Consider the following 15401-nt stretch of genomic DNA (forward strand, 5'->3'; position numbering starts at 1 on the left):
GATGCTTTAAATACAAAACCTAAGAATTAAGACTGTCTATTGAAATTTAAAAGAGCATTTGCGTTATCTTTGCTTTGTGTGGTGGTGCTTGACCTAATTCTAATGTTTTTCTAGCTAGCAGATTAGGGTTGTAATCTGATCGTACAATTGAATCATTAAGTGTAACATTACGCTTTTAAGAAAACTAATGATGGGTTTAAGAAGAAAAATAAAACTAAGCAATGAATGAGCTTCAAATTATAACTTATCCGAATTCTTACCGTTAACCTCAGTGGCTGGAAACAGTACATGTGCTAGTGTTCCTACTTCCTCATAGATTGATCCAAAATTGAGGAGGCCAGCACATTCTTCTTCTCCAGCAGATTTCAAGAAACGCGGAAATGAACCGTTGCACAACCCCAAAAATTCACTTCAGTTAATGCAAGTAATTAAAGCAGGTGTATTTTATTGGAGTCTAAGTTGTGATATATTGAACCTCAAACAAAGAAAAAAAAAAAGGGATCTATATGGTTTTGTGTTATTGTTGTAACGCAAACTTCACAGCCTCACGTGGACAGCCGACAAGAGAATGCTGGTTGTTCTTTTTTTTATTCACTCAGGCTCACTTTTTTTTTATAAATAAATAAATAAATAGATAATGCAGTTAGTTAGCAGATAGTTGCAGAAGTGCATATGTGGATTTTCTTTGATTTCCTGCCATCTCTGGGAAAATGAACAAGACTTGCTCTAGTCCCGGCAGAGGACAATATGCAACTATTGACAGCAAATGCAAGTGATCTTCTGGTTCGGTGCCTTTTTATGGTACTTGAAACTTTTTTACTTTTCCCACCGTCAACTCACCAGTTCTGATCATTGTCGATCTGTCTGGATCAGGTTGGCAATACAGGCACTACTGCTTGTCAGAGGAGACAGAAAAAAGTAGTACCATCTCCCGCTTCCAAGGCAGTGATTGATAGTGAAAGTGATTAATTAACTGCCATGAACTTGACATCGACTATCACCAGCAAAAGACATAACATGGTCTCGTTATCATCATAAAATTTAAGCATGATAATATCTAGCCAACAGAATAATTCGAAACAAAAGCATACCAACAATATCCTTTGAATCAGACAATGATTCATGGAAGATGTTATCAGTCACCATCAGTTTCTCTTCAGAAATGAGGTGCACCACCAATCATTGGTTAGGATACGCGAATGGCCCAAGTAATTGAGCCCATCCTACTTGGAAAACACACCTCAAGTTTATGCGGTTTCAAACATGGCAGAAATCGTTGCAAAATCAAGACCGTCACAACAGGACTCAAATACAATTAAGATTTAAGAAAAGAAAGGGAAAGAAAATGTTGTAATTTAGTCCAAGAAGGCCTCAAAGCTACATGTACACATATTGTGATCCTTTGAAGTAATCAAAGAGCATATACAAACCACCCTCCCGAGAGGCTTCCCCATATGACAACCATTGCATGCTGTCCAATGAAATAAGGGTATTACATGGTTAGCTGTCAAAAGAAAAAAAAAAATAACAAGGCAATTCTACTCCTGATAATGTGTAGGGCTCCATGTTTGTATAGAGGGAAAAAAAAAATCATCTCCAGGGTTTGCTAAATCTCTTCTGGTTAGTATACAGGTTTAGACATGTTCCTCGCCATAGGTTTCCTCATGGCCATCTCCGTTTTCTTTGCTCAGCTTAGATTTTGGTAACAAGAATGAAGACTGTCTGGAAGACGTTATCACTGATTGTTGCTGGGAATGTAAATTAAGGTATGTGTAGAAAGACATACCCCCAAGAGCAAACATTGCTCCCAAAATACTAGTAAGTCCTGGGTTAGAGCCAAATATGAGGAAGCCACCAAGAAGAATAACACATGTTTTGAACTGTCCAAGGACCACATGGGTGGTTGCAGAAGTAGCCCTGTGTTAGCGTTGGGAGAGGAAGAACGCACAATTAGTCACAAATAACACATATGTCCAAACAAGTAAACCACATGTTTTTGTTTTTTCAACCAAAGCTAAAGCCAAAGCCAAACAACAAATCTAATAAGAAATTTTAACAGCTAAAGCCTGATAAAAGTTTTATCGTCGCCTTAAACTGTGTCAGCTAAAGCAGTCAAATTGTAGGAGGAGTTTGCAGAAGTAAAATCAAAACTATAAGCATCACTTACCCAAGTGCCAAGGCACCTGACCACTGAAGCAAGAAACCAAGAAAAGCAGAACCACCAATAATTGCAGAATTATGAAAGTTCCAATTAAAGGAAAGGACCCCAGGTGGATCAAGTGAAGGCATCATCATCAGCAAAAAGAACAAAGTGATAGGTGTCGTCTTCCACATCAACCTGCACATTTATCTTATCTGAAAATATATTCTTATAATAGATTGTCGAAGAACAAACACAAAGAATTTTTTTAAAAAAAAAAATTCCAAGGCCCTAGGTTTTTGAAAATTTTTGCCACAGAAATGAAGAAACCAATTCAACATAGAGATTATGATAATTTTTTCTTTGGTAACAGCAAACAATGATTACAGCTCAAGAGCTGATCGTGATACAAATAAAAGAAGAAACAGAACTTGAAACCTTCTAACAACTTCAGAATAAAAACCAAAGCAAAGTAAGATTATTTTGGCCAATGATGTTCACAAGTAATTACTTTTGCACAGAGAAATTTTGGACACTAATGACAAACCAAATCTCATGAAAATTTAATTTGTTTGGATGAAAAGCAACAATTATAACCGCTTGAAACAAACAATCCTAAAGTTCAACACAAAGAAAACAAAGAAAAAGAAAAAGAGACTAAACAGAGATTTAGCAGGATTATGTAGCATACGCCATAGCAGTCCAGTTCTCCTGTTGCTGAAGATTGGACCAAAGTATCTTATTGATTGCACTAGGTATTATCCACGCCAATGCAACACAAGCACCAAAAAGATGAAATTGAAGATCGGTCACGGTTGCAACAGAAACGCCAATAGAAACTACAGCAAGTGCAAGAACCTGGCGAGAAAATCAAGAACTAAAACCTCAGCAAAAGATATGGAAAAAAGTTTTCTAGGTAATACAAGTGTACGAGCACATGATGCATCCAATGCAAGTGGCTACAACTTCTTCTTGTAATAAAGGTGAGAAAAAGCTACATGCCATCTCAAGTGCCTCCAAAACAAAACTGAGATGATGCTGACAAACTCCACAATGTAATTGAATGTTAAAGCTCACAATTAAGATAAATCTGAATTGCAATCAAAATAACCAGAGGAAAAAGTTCAAAATTACTTAATTGACGTAAAAGGCATAGAGAGAACGAAAGGACTTGATAAAAGCAAATTGATATAAACTCTAATTTAACTGAATCTAGGAAAATTGTTTGCAAGTTCACCAAAAAAATGCAGACGTTACTTAAACATCATGAATGAACTCTTGCACATCAAAGGTCATTAACATATAACTCTAGCCAAGGGAATCCTCAAAGGTGGGAGCAATGACTCGTGCAAACAAGTAAAATATGGTCTGATGACAATCAGCAACATTTTGGTTCTTTTGAATCATTATGTTTGTGAAAAAAGAATATTTCTACAATGCATATCCGTAAAGTAGAGTTGAACTGCAAGTAGGAGTTATCAATCTAAAGCAAGCTCAAACTTCCTTTCGATCACTGTTTTAGAATTGCAAGTAAACACATTGCAATCTTCAATTCCCTTTGGAAGCAAATACATCACATTCTAAAGTCATACATTTTCATGTTCAAAATTTTAGGTCTTGGTTTTTAATGTCCAGCCTCAACAAATTCATTTGCTAAACAAGCAATTTAGTTGTTTCACATTTTATCAGCATTCTAAGTGAAAAACTGTTTAGTCTTCTCCATTTCAAATGCACACAATTAGCATTTTTCTAAACTAAAATCCTGAAAGAGAACCCAGGACTACGTTTGGTCCTATCGAAGGACTACATTATAGCAACAAGAATCTACCTTCAAGAAAGAGATCCTTTTGCTGAAGAGTATGAACTCAGCTAACACAATTGCTGGTGTGACTGCAATCTTAGCCATCTGATAAAACCCAACACTGAAAATATGCATTTTGATTAAGACTTAAACAAGTGAAAGGCATGATTACTGAGAAAGTAGATAATATATATTGCAACCTTACCTATTATACTTCAAGCTAACATTTGCAAGACCAGTTGAGAGGGACATAACAATACCAAGAGACAATAGGGAAGAATATTTAGTTGACTTTGGTGGTGAAGATAGAGAAAGAATGGATAAGGCCTTCAGAACAGCCATGATCAACCAACTACATATGTAGTGTATAAAGCTTAGAAAAATTGGATAATTAAATCCAACTTTAACAAGCACCTGTAAAATTCATCAGACAAAAATGTAAAAATAATAACCAAAAATATATTGGAATTGTACATCAATCTGATTCATGGGAGAGGAAGAGTTGACCAACCAACTTGTTCATCAAAATTATACTGACAGACACCAAAAAGTTAAATGCAAGAGCAACAGGAGGCCCAAGTGATGTCTGCTGACGCTTCCCACCTCCTAACGACCTTAACTTGCTAAATAAAGAGGATCGCACTTCCTCCAATGCTCTTCCTACATATGTTGCAATCAATGTACATTTATATGAGAAATTTTCAACAAAAAAAAAATCTCATAACAACCATACAAAAGTGCAAATTTTTGGATTAGTAAAGAGGCTTAGAAAGATGCCCTGTGGAAACTATGGTTCTGACCAGCTATGAATTTAGGTCTAAGAGTAATTTTCACAGATAAACTATCAAAGCATAGAGTATACATAGTTCTTATTGCAGCTAGGAACTAAAATCAGGAATGATTAAGCAAATTTCAGCTAAATACTAGCATCAACCAAAGAACACATAAGTTTCACAAGAATTTCTAAACAGGTTCTTCTCTGAAAAAGGAAAACAGATATTCCTTCACATAATATTTACATAGTTGATTCGAAAACAGAAAAGGAGGGGGTCAAGTTCTTAAAGTCCATTTCAACTACATGTCTCACATTTTCAGTCCACAAATAGCTAGTAGTAGTGATGCATCAGCATCAGTAAGAACTCACTCTTACTGAGTAGCATACAATATGTTGACAATGAGACCTCCCACCTCAACCACGGAAAAATATAAATAATAAATAAGTAATAAATAAAATAAATCAGAAAAAAATGCTGAAATAGTTGCTAGGCCTTAATTGAGTAGCACACGATATGTTGACAGTGAAACTCCCCACCCAACCATCCTGATCAAACTTGTATTTTCTTAAACAACGAAAAAGTTACATATGTTAACAATTAACCCCGCTAACACAAAAGTCTAGCAACTATCTCAGACGAAAATGAAGCACCAAGTGAAGATGAAAAACTTTTAAATATGCATGTCAAATGGATGAAGCAAATTATAATAGTTGCATTCCCAAAACTATGAATGGTTTCATCTAACTTCAATACAGTAAAAACTAGCCGTTTCATACAATTCATCCTGTGACCTGAAGTTACCTATTTCCTAATTAAGAGATGAAAATGACATAAAATTGGTTCTCAAAAGAGATGAAAATGGCATAAAATTGGTTCACTTTTTGAAGCCTCGTCTTCGAACTATACTACTAAATGAACATTGCTTTAGTCAATCAATATCTTCGCTCAAAGCAAACTCATTTCCTAACGTGCTTATTAACCAAGCAGCATAACTTTCAACACGCCAAAAAAATGGAGCTCTTTTACTCATTTTCTTGAAGATCAGTCATATTAATTTAATCATAGAAATTTTTTTTTCTCCAATTAGTAAGTAGATGTTAAGTGCTAACTGCAATGCCCATATAAAACAAAACTTCTGAAAAAACGCGAAAAGAAAAGAAGAAAAGAGGAAAGAAGAAAGCTTTGATTTTTATTTTTTAATTTTTCATTCTAATCTTTGCTAAAACAGAGCATATTGGCAAAAACCCGTAGAGTCAAGTCAAAGAAAAATGACAAAGACTGCATACTCGCAATCAGAAATGCAAGCAAAAGAAACCAGAAACAGAGAATCTCTTCAAAAAAAAATTTATATATATATATAAATCAAAAGAAAGGAAAAGAAAAGGGAGTGAAGTAGAAGAGTACCTCTTTCACCAGCGTCACTGTCCTTGCGCTTGAGAATTTTTCTGACATCTTTTCTGATCAGAAAGCCCAGCATTTCTCCCCCCCACTGATGTAATGCAGATTCACAGCATTCGATTTTTCAGAGCTTTTCTTCTTTGGTGCTTGTTATACAATTATTATATTCAGATGGGAATACACCAAGAAGGGGAAAAACAACGAGAGGATACAAAGTAGCTTCTAATAGTACTACTACTACTACTAAACATCCATTCTAGATTATATTCTACTATGCTGAAAAGAAGAACTGAAAATGCGTAAAAGGGTGTGCGTCTGAAAGTAAAGGGCTGCTAAAAGATAAGAGCTTGGAGAGAAAAATGAGTAGCGACGAGAGGATTTGGCGGAGAGATTTGGGGGAAGTGATTGGTACAACAGATGAAGCGTGAAGTACAAGTCGCACTAAAGATGACGGATGAGTTTAGATTTGAGAAAAATGAGGAAATCACGGGACAGAAAGATGGACCTCATCACTCAGCACCGACCGACACTTAAATCAGACTAAATTCAGAGAGAGAGAGAGAGAGACAGTGTGTGTGCGTGTGAGGAGTCAGGAGTGTAGTGTAAGTGTAGTGGTAGTTTACGGCTTTACCTTTGCCTAGTAGTGGGGGAGACTGAGAGTCCAAGTTGCAGTCAGCGGCTTAAGTTTAATTAAGGTAGTTTGTTACAAGCAGACAATGGTTGATACCCACACAGGCTTCAACTCTACACTACTCTTGGGGCTGCCAACTGGACTTTCGTTCCAAGCAATGTGGACCACCCACATTTCTGGTTCCTTGTACATTTCGTCCATTTTCTTTTCTTTTCTTTTAAGGGATATTTTCTTTTCTTTTTAAGGGATAACTCTGTTTGGATACTGAATATTATTTAAAATAATTATTGTAATATTTTTTTATAATATGATGTATGTGAGATAAAAATATGATTGAAAATATAAAAATGTGAGTTGAAAAATATGTTTATGATACAAACGAAATATTATTTAAAAAAATGGAATATCCAAACAATATTTTAACCGAGTTTCAAACCTATAAGTAACCCAATGGGTGTTAAGAGTTAACTTTGGTGCGAATTAGTAGAATCTAACCTCTTCGTTTGATGTTCTGCATTAGTGAAAGAAGTGAAATTGATTTTTCTCACGTTAGGTCTATATATATGTACATTTTTTTGTAATTGGTCAGTTGGTAATTATTGATGTTCTTTGAGTCAGCAAAATGGAGGACAGACATGGAACTGAGTCAACAAATTACACCTTGAAAGAAAGATTTGATTACCAATGTCGATGAACGCCGGAGCCCCTCATATTTGAGCATTTAAACCCTAACCCCCCCCCCCCCCCTCCTCCCTCCAAAACAAACACAAAAACACAAAAAAAGGGTCATCATTTAAGTAAACAAGTTCTTTTGATTGGTGATTACTTTACCTTACCCTACACATTCACATATGGGGGATTCCATTCCAAGCATAGATAATCATAGAATAGATAAGAACCAAGGAAGAATATATAGTTGATTGACTCAAAGAAAGGTCTTTTGTGCTTATCATCACATCCTACATTAAGCCACCAAATTTATCTTTTCAAGATAATACCGGACCATATCCCATCTTGACCTTCGATTTTTCAGCTTCGGGTAGCAAGTATTTTATTCAGTAAAGCGTTTGAAAGTTTTTACCATGCAAAGTTTTAGAAATAATGGTTGGAGTTGGAGTTGGAGTTGGGGGCGTTGTTCATGAAATTATTGGAGTCATATAGCCTATAGGCGGATCAACAATAGATTACGCAAACGGAGAGGCATTGGACAACTGTAGGCCTGTCCGTTCCCGCTAATCATAGCTCAATCAAAGGAGGAAAAAAAAGAAAAGAAAAGAAAAGTGAGTCACATTATAAAAGGTTATCAAAGGTGGACAATCAAGAGGAGGGGCCGATTGGCTTATGTGATAAGAGGAATGAATTGTAAATAAAAAATTTAAAATTTAAGATCTCTCACTTATTATTTAAAAAAAAAAAAGACGGAGGACTATCAAGTACTTTCAATACTGCCTCACATCACAATGCTTTTTTTTTTTGAGGGAACACATCACAATGGATTTCAAGAATCTTAATTGTCTAAGAATTTATTGCTTTTCCGGACAATATAAATGGACCACTGCAAAATGGACGAAATCAGCAGAAGATAGTTTCCCTTTTTGATTTGAGTTGAAGATGGGTTCGGGTACAAGCAGCAATTTCATGATGTATTGAGCCATTGTGGGGGTAGGGAGGTAGATGGGCGATGGCGATGACACACCAAGCAAAGAATTGTAAAGACTCAATTGCATGAGGAGTCAACAACAGATGCATGTGATGATGTGAAGCCTGACAAACTGAATCCATTAACTGTGATCCTCAGTGCAGTCTGTGGTGTTCAAGAATCGGTGAGTCTCAAGCATCACGGGAAGAAGAGCCGATATGAGCAATAAAACAAAATTGAGGTACCATTTCTGACATTTTGGGACAAATGTCACTCGACAGTGATCAAATTATACTTTTGTCTTGAAAACAAAAAAGAAAAAATTAGCAGGGGAGGGGATGAAATTTACGAAGCAGGGACCTCAAATTGTACTTGACCATCTCATCTAGATCTAGTGCTCAATAAAATTTGGCTGCCCCACGTCTCATGCACCATCTAACCATTATCTTCCCACGGATACAAATTCAGGAAGCAGCCACCTCATAGCATCAACAGCTCAAAAAGTGCTGCTGATCATGAGTTAAAATTTTGGGAAGCTGAGGTGAAGTTGTTTTTGACCTCCACCTTTTTGACTGGCTTTTTTTTCAGCTTATATCCGAAGCCGCTTGTGTAAATTACAGAATCTAGCTTGTTTTCATTTGCACGCTAAAGACTATTGTACATGGCTGTTGGTACATGATTCTCCATCCATAAAGGTGTCACCAGGTGATCGTAACCAGCCATATTGACAGGGATAACAAAACTCTATCTCGGAGGGGCGTCTATGGTTCCCAGTTTTCTAAGCCCCGCGAGAGAATTTCTGGCTCAATTTCTTTACACGAAAAATATCAATTGTACAAAGCATAAAGGGTGTCAATAATGTTTCATCAAAGAACCTTGTCCAGCAACTAAAGTTGCATAAATTAGTTCATTCCAGGCGTCGGGTACCCCAGGAAGACACCAATGGCTGCAATCTTGCCTTTTGGCGGAGACCTTTCGTCCACCAGTGACATTCTTACCATACACGGATGGGTGGCCATCTTTCCTAAAGTTTGTTAATCTCGTTATATTCAGGAGACACACCGGGACTTTCATTTCCTGGATCACTTCCTCCACTATCTTCATTTTTAAGGGGTAGCTATCTAGGATACTCCCAGTTACAACAGGTTCCGTCTCCCGTATACATGTTCCACCAGAATCCCAATCTCCACCTCTGTAAAACGAAAATGATGCCTAAAAAGTTAAATCTTTGTTATCTCTCTAACGCGTTGAAAGGATATGAACATTCTGTATGAATTATTTCGAAACTGCAGTTTACGTTTAAGGACCGAATTACTTCCATGCAGTTCTTCTATTTTATTGTTTTCTTTTCTCTTTTGCTTTCTGCAAAGAAATGAAGCTACTTGTACTTGAAAAATATAGAAGAGGAGAACCCAAAGAAAACAGAAACAGGGAGTACAAATGAAAATAATACTGATGCGGCCAAGTTTGCAGAAGTGGAGAAACCAACAACCTGACGGTAAAAATAAAAATGACAAGATTGATGCAGCCAAGTGAGTCAGCTACTATTAAGCCCAGCCTTAAAATTCGATCCTAAGATGTTTCTGTGGCAGCAAAGAATTAAGTAAATTTGGGAGAGAGAGAGAATAAATCAGTAGTGAAAGGAGGCTCTCCTTAAATAGTCTCTATCCTATTTGACAAACCTATGCAAGTGTGAAAGGCTTTCTAGAAATGGTTTTAAGTTTTGAGTACCTGAAATGAGCGGATGAGTACCCACGATAAAAGATCAGCTTTCCTCTCTTCATGTTATTGTCAACCCACTTTGACCATGTCTTTATAGCTCTTCTATAAGCCTCCACAGCATCAAATTTAGGATAGATGTAGTTCCCCTCTTTGTAATAATTTTGCCTACGTAATATCAACAGACATCAGCTGCATGTCTAAAGCTCCAAATTGTCTACGCTTATTCAGCAGAAGAGGTTGTGTGTTGTTTCATGTAGGACGAATGCACTTAATTACCCAGCTAAACTACACTTGAAACATCTTTCAAGTTCCATGACCTTGTCCACTACTATGTGTAGCACACTATGAGCTAATCACATTGTAATTATGGTATCACTCTATATACACTCAGTATGGAAGTTTCTGATGCCATCATACATGGCATACTCCTATTCCTCTAAGCTTTGCATGTGAAGTCACGATGAGAGTTCCGTACAGTTTTAAACGCTTAAAAGAAGCAAAAGAAAGAAAACAGATGAGAGTTCAGAAAGAACAGATGACAGACTAGAATGATACAGATGTTGACTTACCCTCTAGCAGTCTTCCCATGAGTCCACCAATGAGCAGTATTGAAGACAAGAATGTCAGCTCGCTTCCATCGGCCAGCTGACTTGTCTATGCGGTCTATTGACAGAGTTGGATTTGAGTTTCCTTGTGCATTGATACGAATTCCTTCCTTGACAAGGAAATGAGATCGTACAAATTCCACTGTGCAGTTATAGTCCTGCCCATCGATTTCATGAGTGTGCCTATTAATCAGTACTATCTACATGATGTATTCTTTTATAAAGATCAAGACAGAAGAAAAAAAAAAGAGGGAAAAATGTTAAAGAAGCATGTGCTAGAAATGCAACAGACAAATGCTACATGAGGAGCTCCAACAAACATATATTGCGGCACCTTTTTTTCTCCTTTTTTATTTTTTGTGTTGGTAATCCAATAAACATTATTTGGATCAAAATCATTTATACAGGCTAAAATTTCAGATAGGCATTCCAGTTAGTAATTACAGATTCTGAAAGGGATTCTCCACCAATTACTGGCATTTCACAGATCATGAAACACAATTGTCCTTTAGGGCATGGCATCTCTTTCAAACAAAAAGCAAAATGATCCTTATTCAATCAGCCATGTTTATGATCAGAACTGCAAGATCACGGAACTAACCTCAAATTTGAAGATGTAATAGCCTCTCCCCTTTGTTATTCTGTATCCATGAACTTCATACATTTTGCTTTTATTATGTAAGCCTTCACGCAAAATGCAAAGAAGTGATTCAAATTGGTTTCTGTTCATGGAGTCACCAACCAGCATCAGCCTCTTTCCTCTTAATCTAACCAAAAAATCTGTTGCATTAAATCTGCAAAGAGGACCAGTCAGATGTCTGTCTCAAAAGATTTCGAATGTAAATTTATAGCTCATTTGAAGATAAAAACTTCAAAACCAACTATTAAGAAACTGGTCAGTAATCAAGAAGTAGTTGAGAAATAGATTGATTCCTTGCCAATAACCAAAGAGCCGCAAAAATGTATAGAGTGTTTCACTCTTTCTTTCGGTTCTTATCTGCACTCTTAAGGGTACAAGTGCAACAGATTTTCTGAGGCGTCAGAAAGATTTTTTTTTCGTTACTATTTGGTTCTTCTAGCAGAATTATTCATTTTCTTATAGGTGTAACTTCTCTTTTTTCTCTAAATAAATTCTGTCTTTTTGTCTCAAAAAAACATAAAAGATGTTCAGTTCCCAATATCTCCTGCATTCTGCTAGAAAAATAAATTTGACTATCCTATAAACCAAGAAGATAGTTTATCTTTTTGAAAAAATGTCATAGGAGCTATTGAATGCATTTTAGACAAGTTTATGAAAATTGACATTCAGATTAGGAAACCAAATGAAGGCAAGTAATGAGAGGTGGACACAAACTATTAAAGCACAATGCAAAGGTTTGGTTTTCAATCCATTGTGATTAATAACTTATGGTTGTTTGTGCTGAAATCATACGGCATAAGTATGGGCTCTTTAGAAGTAATGATTGGTGCTTAATCAGCGAAGACAACCTGGAAATTGCAAGCAGATCTGATGAGCCAAAACTCTCAACCAAAATAAATGGGAAACTATTTAGGTAATTTTCCATAATGCCAATCATCAAGAGTAAAAGCACATGAAGTAGGGATAATATCAATTCTTACAGAGATTTTAAAAAGCTGGATTCAAATTCTTACAAGACTTGTAAGTATGATTGATGACAATATCATGCTGTTAAAGCAGAAAAAGCATACAAAATGGTAAGATCACATGAGAGGAGAATGAGAAAAAGAAAATAAAATCATCTCCTCATTACAAGGATTGGACCATGCTAAAAGACCTCAACTCTACTAGGACGTCTTCCAAATTTAAAAGTCAACCCCATAACCCTGTCTCTTGGCTTTATTTTGTGGCCAACTCTCTTGGATTCATTACCTCATTTGAGTAACTTCTGATATTGCACTAACTCTGCCTACAATTAATATTGTATTCAATCAGCTTTTCTTTGCAGAAACTATTATTTCATACCTTTGATGAGTGAATTTGTCAATTTTAATTTTTGATATCCAAACTATCCCAGCCGATACTCCTACGATTTTCCCCCTACAATTACTACTGTATCTGTCTCAAGATAAAATATTTCTTCTATTTCTACTGTTTTCAGTTGCTCCCTCCTTCAGTAACCTAACATTTTTATACTTGACCTGCGCCAACACAGTATCAGTAAGACCTGAATTTAATCAGATAGACATCATTCTCAGAAATTGTTTTTCATGTTAGATGTTTGGGAACAACCACAAAATACAAGTAAATTTTCCAATAGAATTTTGGAATCCACTCCAGACAACCGTAACAATCTTCTATATAATGCTGCCAGCCTAGAAAACGGCACAAAATCAACCATGTCTGGATACATTCCAGCTTCTTTCACCAGGATAGGCACTTCTTCACATTCTTCTTCAGAGTTTAATTTACGTAACCTTTGATCTTGCAGAATATGTAGTTTGTTAAATAGCTTTAACTATTTTTTGACTGTAATGTCTGACACATCTGTCCTCCATAATATGATAAACTAATATCAATAATGACCACGTGACTCAAAATTAACCAAATTAATACCAAGTTGTTCCACTTAGGCAAACCAATTTACAATGTTAACCTATACAAACATATGCAACTAGAAAAATCAAATTTTGATAAGCAGAATAGAATTATTGCCACCATCCTCAAGAGGGCTATAATAATCAGGAAAATCTAGTGTAAGAATGAAATCTAACCTTGGCAAATCACATCCATCTGGCTTCCATCTCCACTTTAAATACTCAGAGTCTGGCCTTCCATTACTTTGACAATCAAAAGCCTCATCAACGTAAGGACAAGATCCTGGTCTATATATTGGGTACTGCTCATCTTTCACCCATTTTCCCTTGTAAAAATCACAACCTTTCCACAATGCAAAATCTTCACTATAAATTTCAGAAACTGGCCCTTCTTTTTCCCTTTTTGTGTTGCTTAAATCATCATCAGATTGAGAACTTGAAGTGGAGTCCTTTCTGACTTCATTATCATTTCCAGATTCCGATGAAAAGAGTCCCTCAGAAGATGTCTCCTTACCGTCAACCGGTGCTTCTTTTCCGGTGTCCTTGTCACCAAAATCAGATTTTGAGGATGTAGGGTGCTCCTTAGTTGTTGATTTCTCATGAAATTCACCATCAAGATTCGATTTTGATGAAGCAGGTGCATCCAAAGAAGCATCATTACCATCAGCAAGCGATAAATTTGCACTAGTTTCATCCTCAAGATTCACTTTTGATGAAATGGGATTCTCAGGAGACGTATTTAGGCCATTTTTACCAATCAAAGCTACTGCATTATCATCAAGTTCAGGATCTGCTGAAATGAGTGTCTCGGTAGATCTTAAAGGTAAATTCAGGGAAGAGGGAGGACGGGTTTGTACAAACAGATCTCTGTAGATTGACAACTGGGGTTCAAGAGCGTCCCTGCTGAGGATGAATAAGGTGAAGAGAAACAAAAGCAGCAATATAAAAATTCTAAGAGTGCGCTGATTTTTCTTCTGGGAAGAAGTGGAGGCAGTTGCCATTTGGGGAAAGCATGTTCTGGTCTATTAGCATTTGATTCCTCTATTTTTCTGTTTTGTTTTGTCACAGTGAAGGAATGGGGAATGGGGAATGAATGAGCAGTTGCCAGCATTTGCCATTTTGCTAATAGATCCTCCCACGCCCTTTTAAAATTCACACAGGAGCAGAGGGAGTTGGACTTTGTGCAAATTAAGAAGCCTGCAGAGGGCTAAAATGACAAAAACGTCACATCTCTGTAATTTGGTGATTTATTTAGCCATTAAACATAATTCAAGAATTTTGCTACACTAAACAACATCTGTTTAACTAAATGTCAGAAAAGGAGAAAAGCCGACATTTACCAATCTTATCTGCAGGCTACCATATTACTAACTTAATCCTGGTTTTTGGTCCATCATTTTGTTTTTGATGGTGATATCATGTGCATTCATTAAATATACTTATAAAATAGGACAATCAATTAAAGTCGTTAGTCTACCAATTTGATTCCATGCAAGTGTATTTCCTTTCTTATGAAGTATTTATATATTTTGTCTTACGAGGGAAGAGGTTGTCAAATGGCAATTTCTGTTTTCTTTGGATACCAATGTTGAAGTACTGTGCTACTAATAGCAGCATCAATGTTAGTATTATTGTGTAGCAATGAGGACAGTAGTAGAGTATTAGCTCTTCAAATCAATTCCATGCCAGAACCACCTACGCCGTCCGAAAAGGCAACAGCAGACTAAAAAAGTGTCGATGAGGAAAAACGGTTAACTAATTAACTGCGATTATGCATCCCAAGTGTAAATACTGCAAGCATGAAATAAAAAGTCTCCCGGCTTATTATCATATAGTGCCTAAGTTTTAAGAGGTGGTTTGAAGGAGATTTTCTCTGGAGCAATGTCATTTTTAGACTTTGTTCAATCCTCCCTCGTCAACCGTTCCACAGCAATTTTGTTGCTTGCATGATTAGAGAATAATTTGTACTGTGTATGTGCTTAAATCTTTGAGATCGCTTATATTACGAGTAATTTTAATGATGTATGACAAAAAATTATATATTTTTTTAGGTCGTATAGAAGGAATTAAAATTTTATACTGCTTTAGAGAATTAAAATCAAGTTAATCCTTATTTATTTTTTTTTTTTATCG

General features: G+C 36.2%; 2 protein-coding genes across 7 annotated transcripts; both read right to left on the reverse strand.

Annotated features, from left to right (window-relative positions):
• Nucleotides 1-1301: 1301 nt before the first annotated feature.
• On the reverse strand, nt 1302-6421 carry LOC113693867 (nucleotide-sugar uncharacterized transporter 1). 3 transcript variants are annotated; one of them, XM_027212621.2, is made up of 7 exons: nt 6122-6421; nt 4453-4601; nt 4147-4355; nt 3969-4062; nt 2832-2998; nt 2168-2338; nt 1302-1917 (listed from the first exon to the last, which is right to left on the reverse strand). In XM_027212621.2, exons 1-7 carry the CDS (start codon nt 6192-6194, stop codon nt 1635-1637), a joined length of 1146 nt encoding a protein of 381 aa, XP_027068422.2. In that variant the 5' UTR covers nt 6195-6421; the 3' UTR covers nt 1302-1634. The 3 variants fall into 3 exon arrangements, with proteins under 3 accessions (XP_027068422.2, XP_071911310.1, XP_071911311.1); XM_072055209.1 differs by having other exon boundaries at nt 4480-4601; nt 6122-6333; XM_072055210.1 differs by lacking the exon at nt 4453-4601 and having other exon boundaries at nt 6122-6311.
• A 2578-nt stretch (nt 6422-8999) lies between these two features.
• On the reverse strand, nt 9000-14396 carry LOC113693640 (protein trichome birefringence-like 5). Of its 4 annotated transcripts, XM_027212219.2 has the most exons (6): nt 13446-14395; nt 11314-11506; nt 10677-10870; nt 10117-10272; nt 9878-9968; nt 9406-9577 (listed from the first exon to the last, which is right to left on the reverse strand). In XM_027212219.2, the coding sequence occupies exons 1-5, from the start codon at nt 14267-14269 to the stop codon at nt 9923-9925; spliced, it is 1413 nt and encodes a 470-aa protein (XP_027068020.2). In that variant the 5' UTR covers nt 14270-14395; the 3' UTR covers nt 9406-9577; nt 9878-9922. The 4 variants fall into 4 exon arrangements, with proteins under 4 accessions (XP_027068018.2, XP_027068019.2, XP_027068020.2 ...); XM_027212217.2 differs by lacking the exon at nt 9878-9968 and having other exon boundaries at nt 9000-9577; nt 13446-14394; XM_072055211.1 differs by lacking the exon at nt 9878-9968 and having other exon boundaries at nt 9406-9597.
• Nucleotides 14397-15401: the final 1005 nt, after the last annotated feature.

Source organism: Coffea arabica, chromosome 6e, assembly GCF_036785885.1.
Source record: "Coffea arabica cultivar ET-39 chromosome 6e, Coffea Arabica ET-39 HiFi, whole genome shotgun sequence".
Classification (NCBI taxonomy): Eukaryota; Viridiplantae; Streptophyta; class Magnoliopsida; order Gentianales; family Rubiaceae; genus Coffea; species Coffea arabica.

Coding starts and splice junctions, on each gene's coding strand:
- LOC113693867 (XM_027212621.2), bottom strand. CDS start 6,194: ATGCTGGGCTTTCTGATCAGAAAAGATGTCAGAAAAATTCTCAAGCGC. Junction 2,999..3,968: donor AAAGGATCTCTTTCTTGAAG/GTAGATTCTTGT, acceptor TTTTCTCGCCAG/GTTCTTGCACTTGCTGTAGT. Junction 2,339..2,831: donor GAGAACTGGACTGCTATGGC/GTATGCTACATA, acceptor ATAAATGTGCAG/GTTGATGTGGAAGACGACAC.
- LOC113693640 (XM_027212217.2), bottom strand. CDS start 14,269: ATGGCAACTGCCTCCACTTCTTCCCAGAAGAAAAATCAGCGCACTCTT. Junction 11,507..13,445: donor GATGGATGTGATTTGCCAAG/GTTAGATTTCAT, acceptor TCCTCTTTGCAG/ATTTAATGCAACAGATTTTT. Junction 9,578..10,116: donor TACTCATCCGCTCATTTCAG/GTACTCAAAACT, acceptor TTCGTTTTACAG/AGGTGGAGATTGGGATTCTG.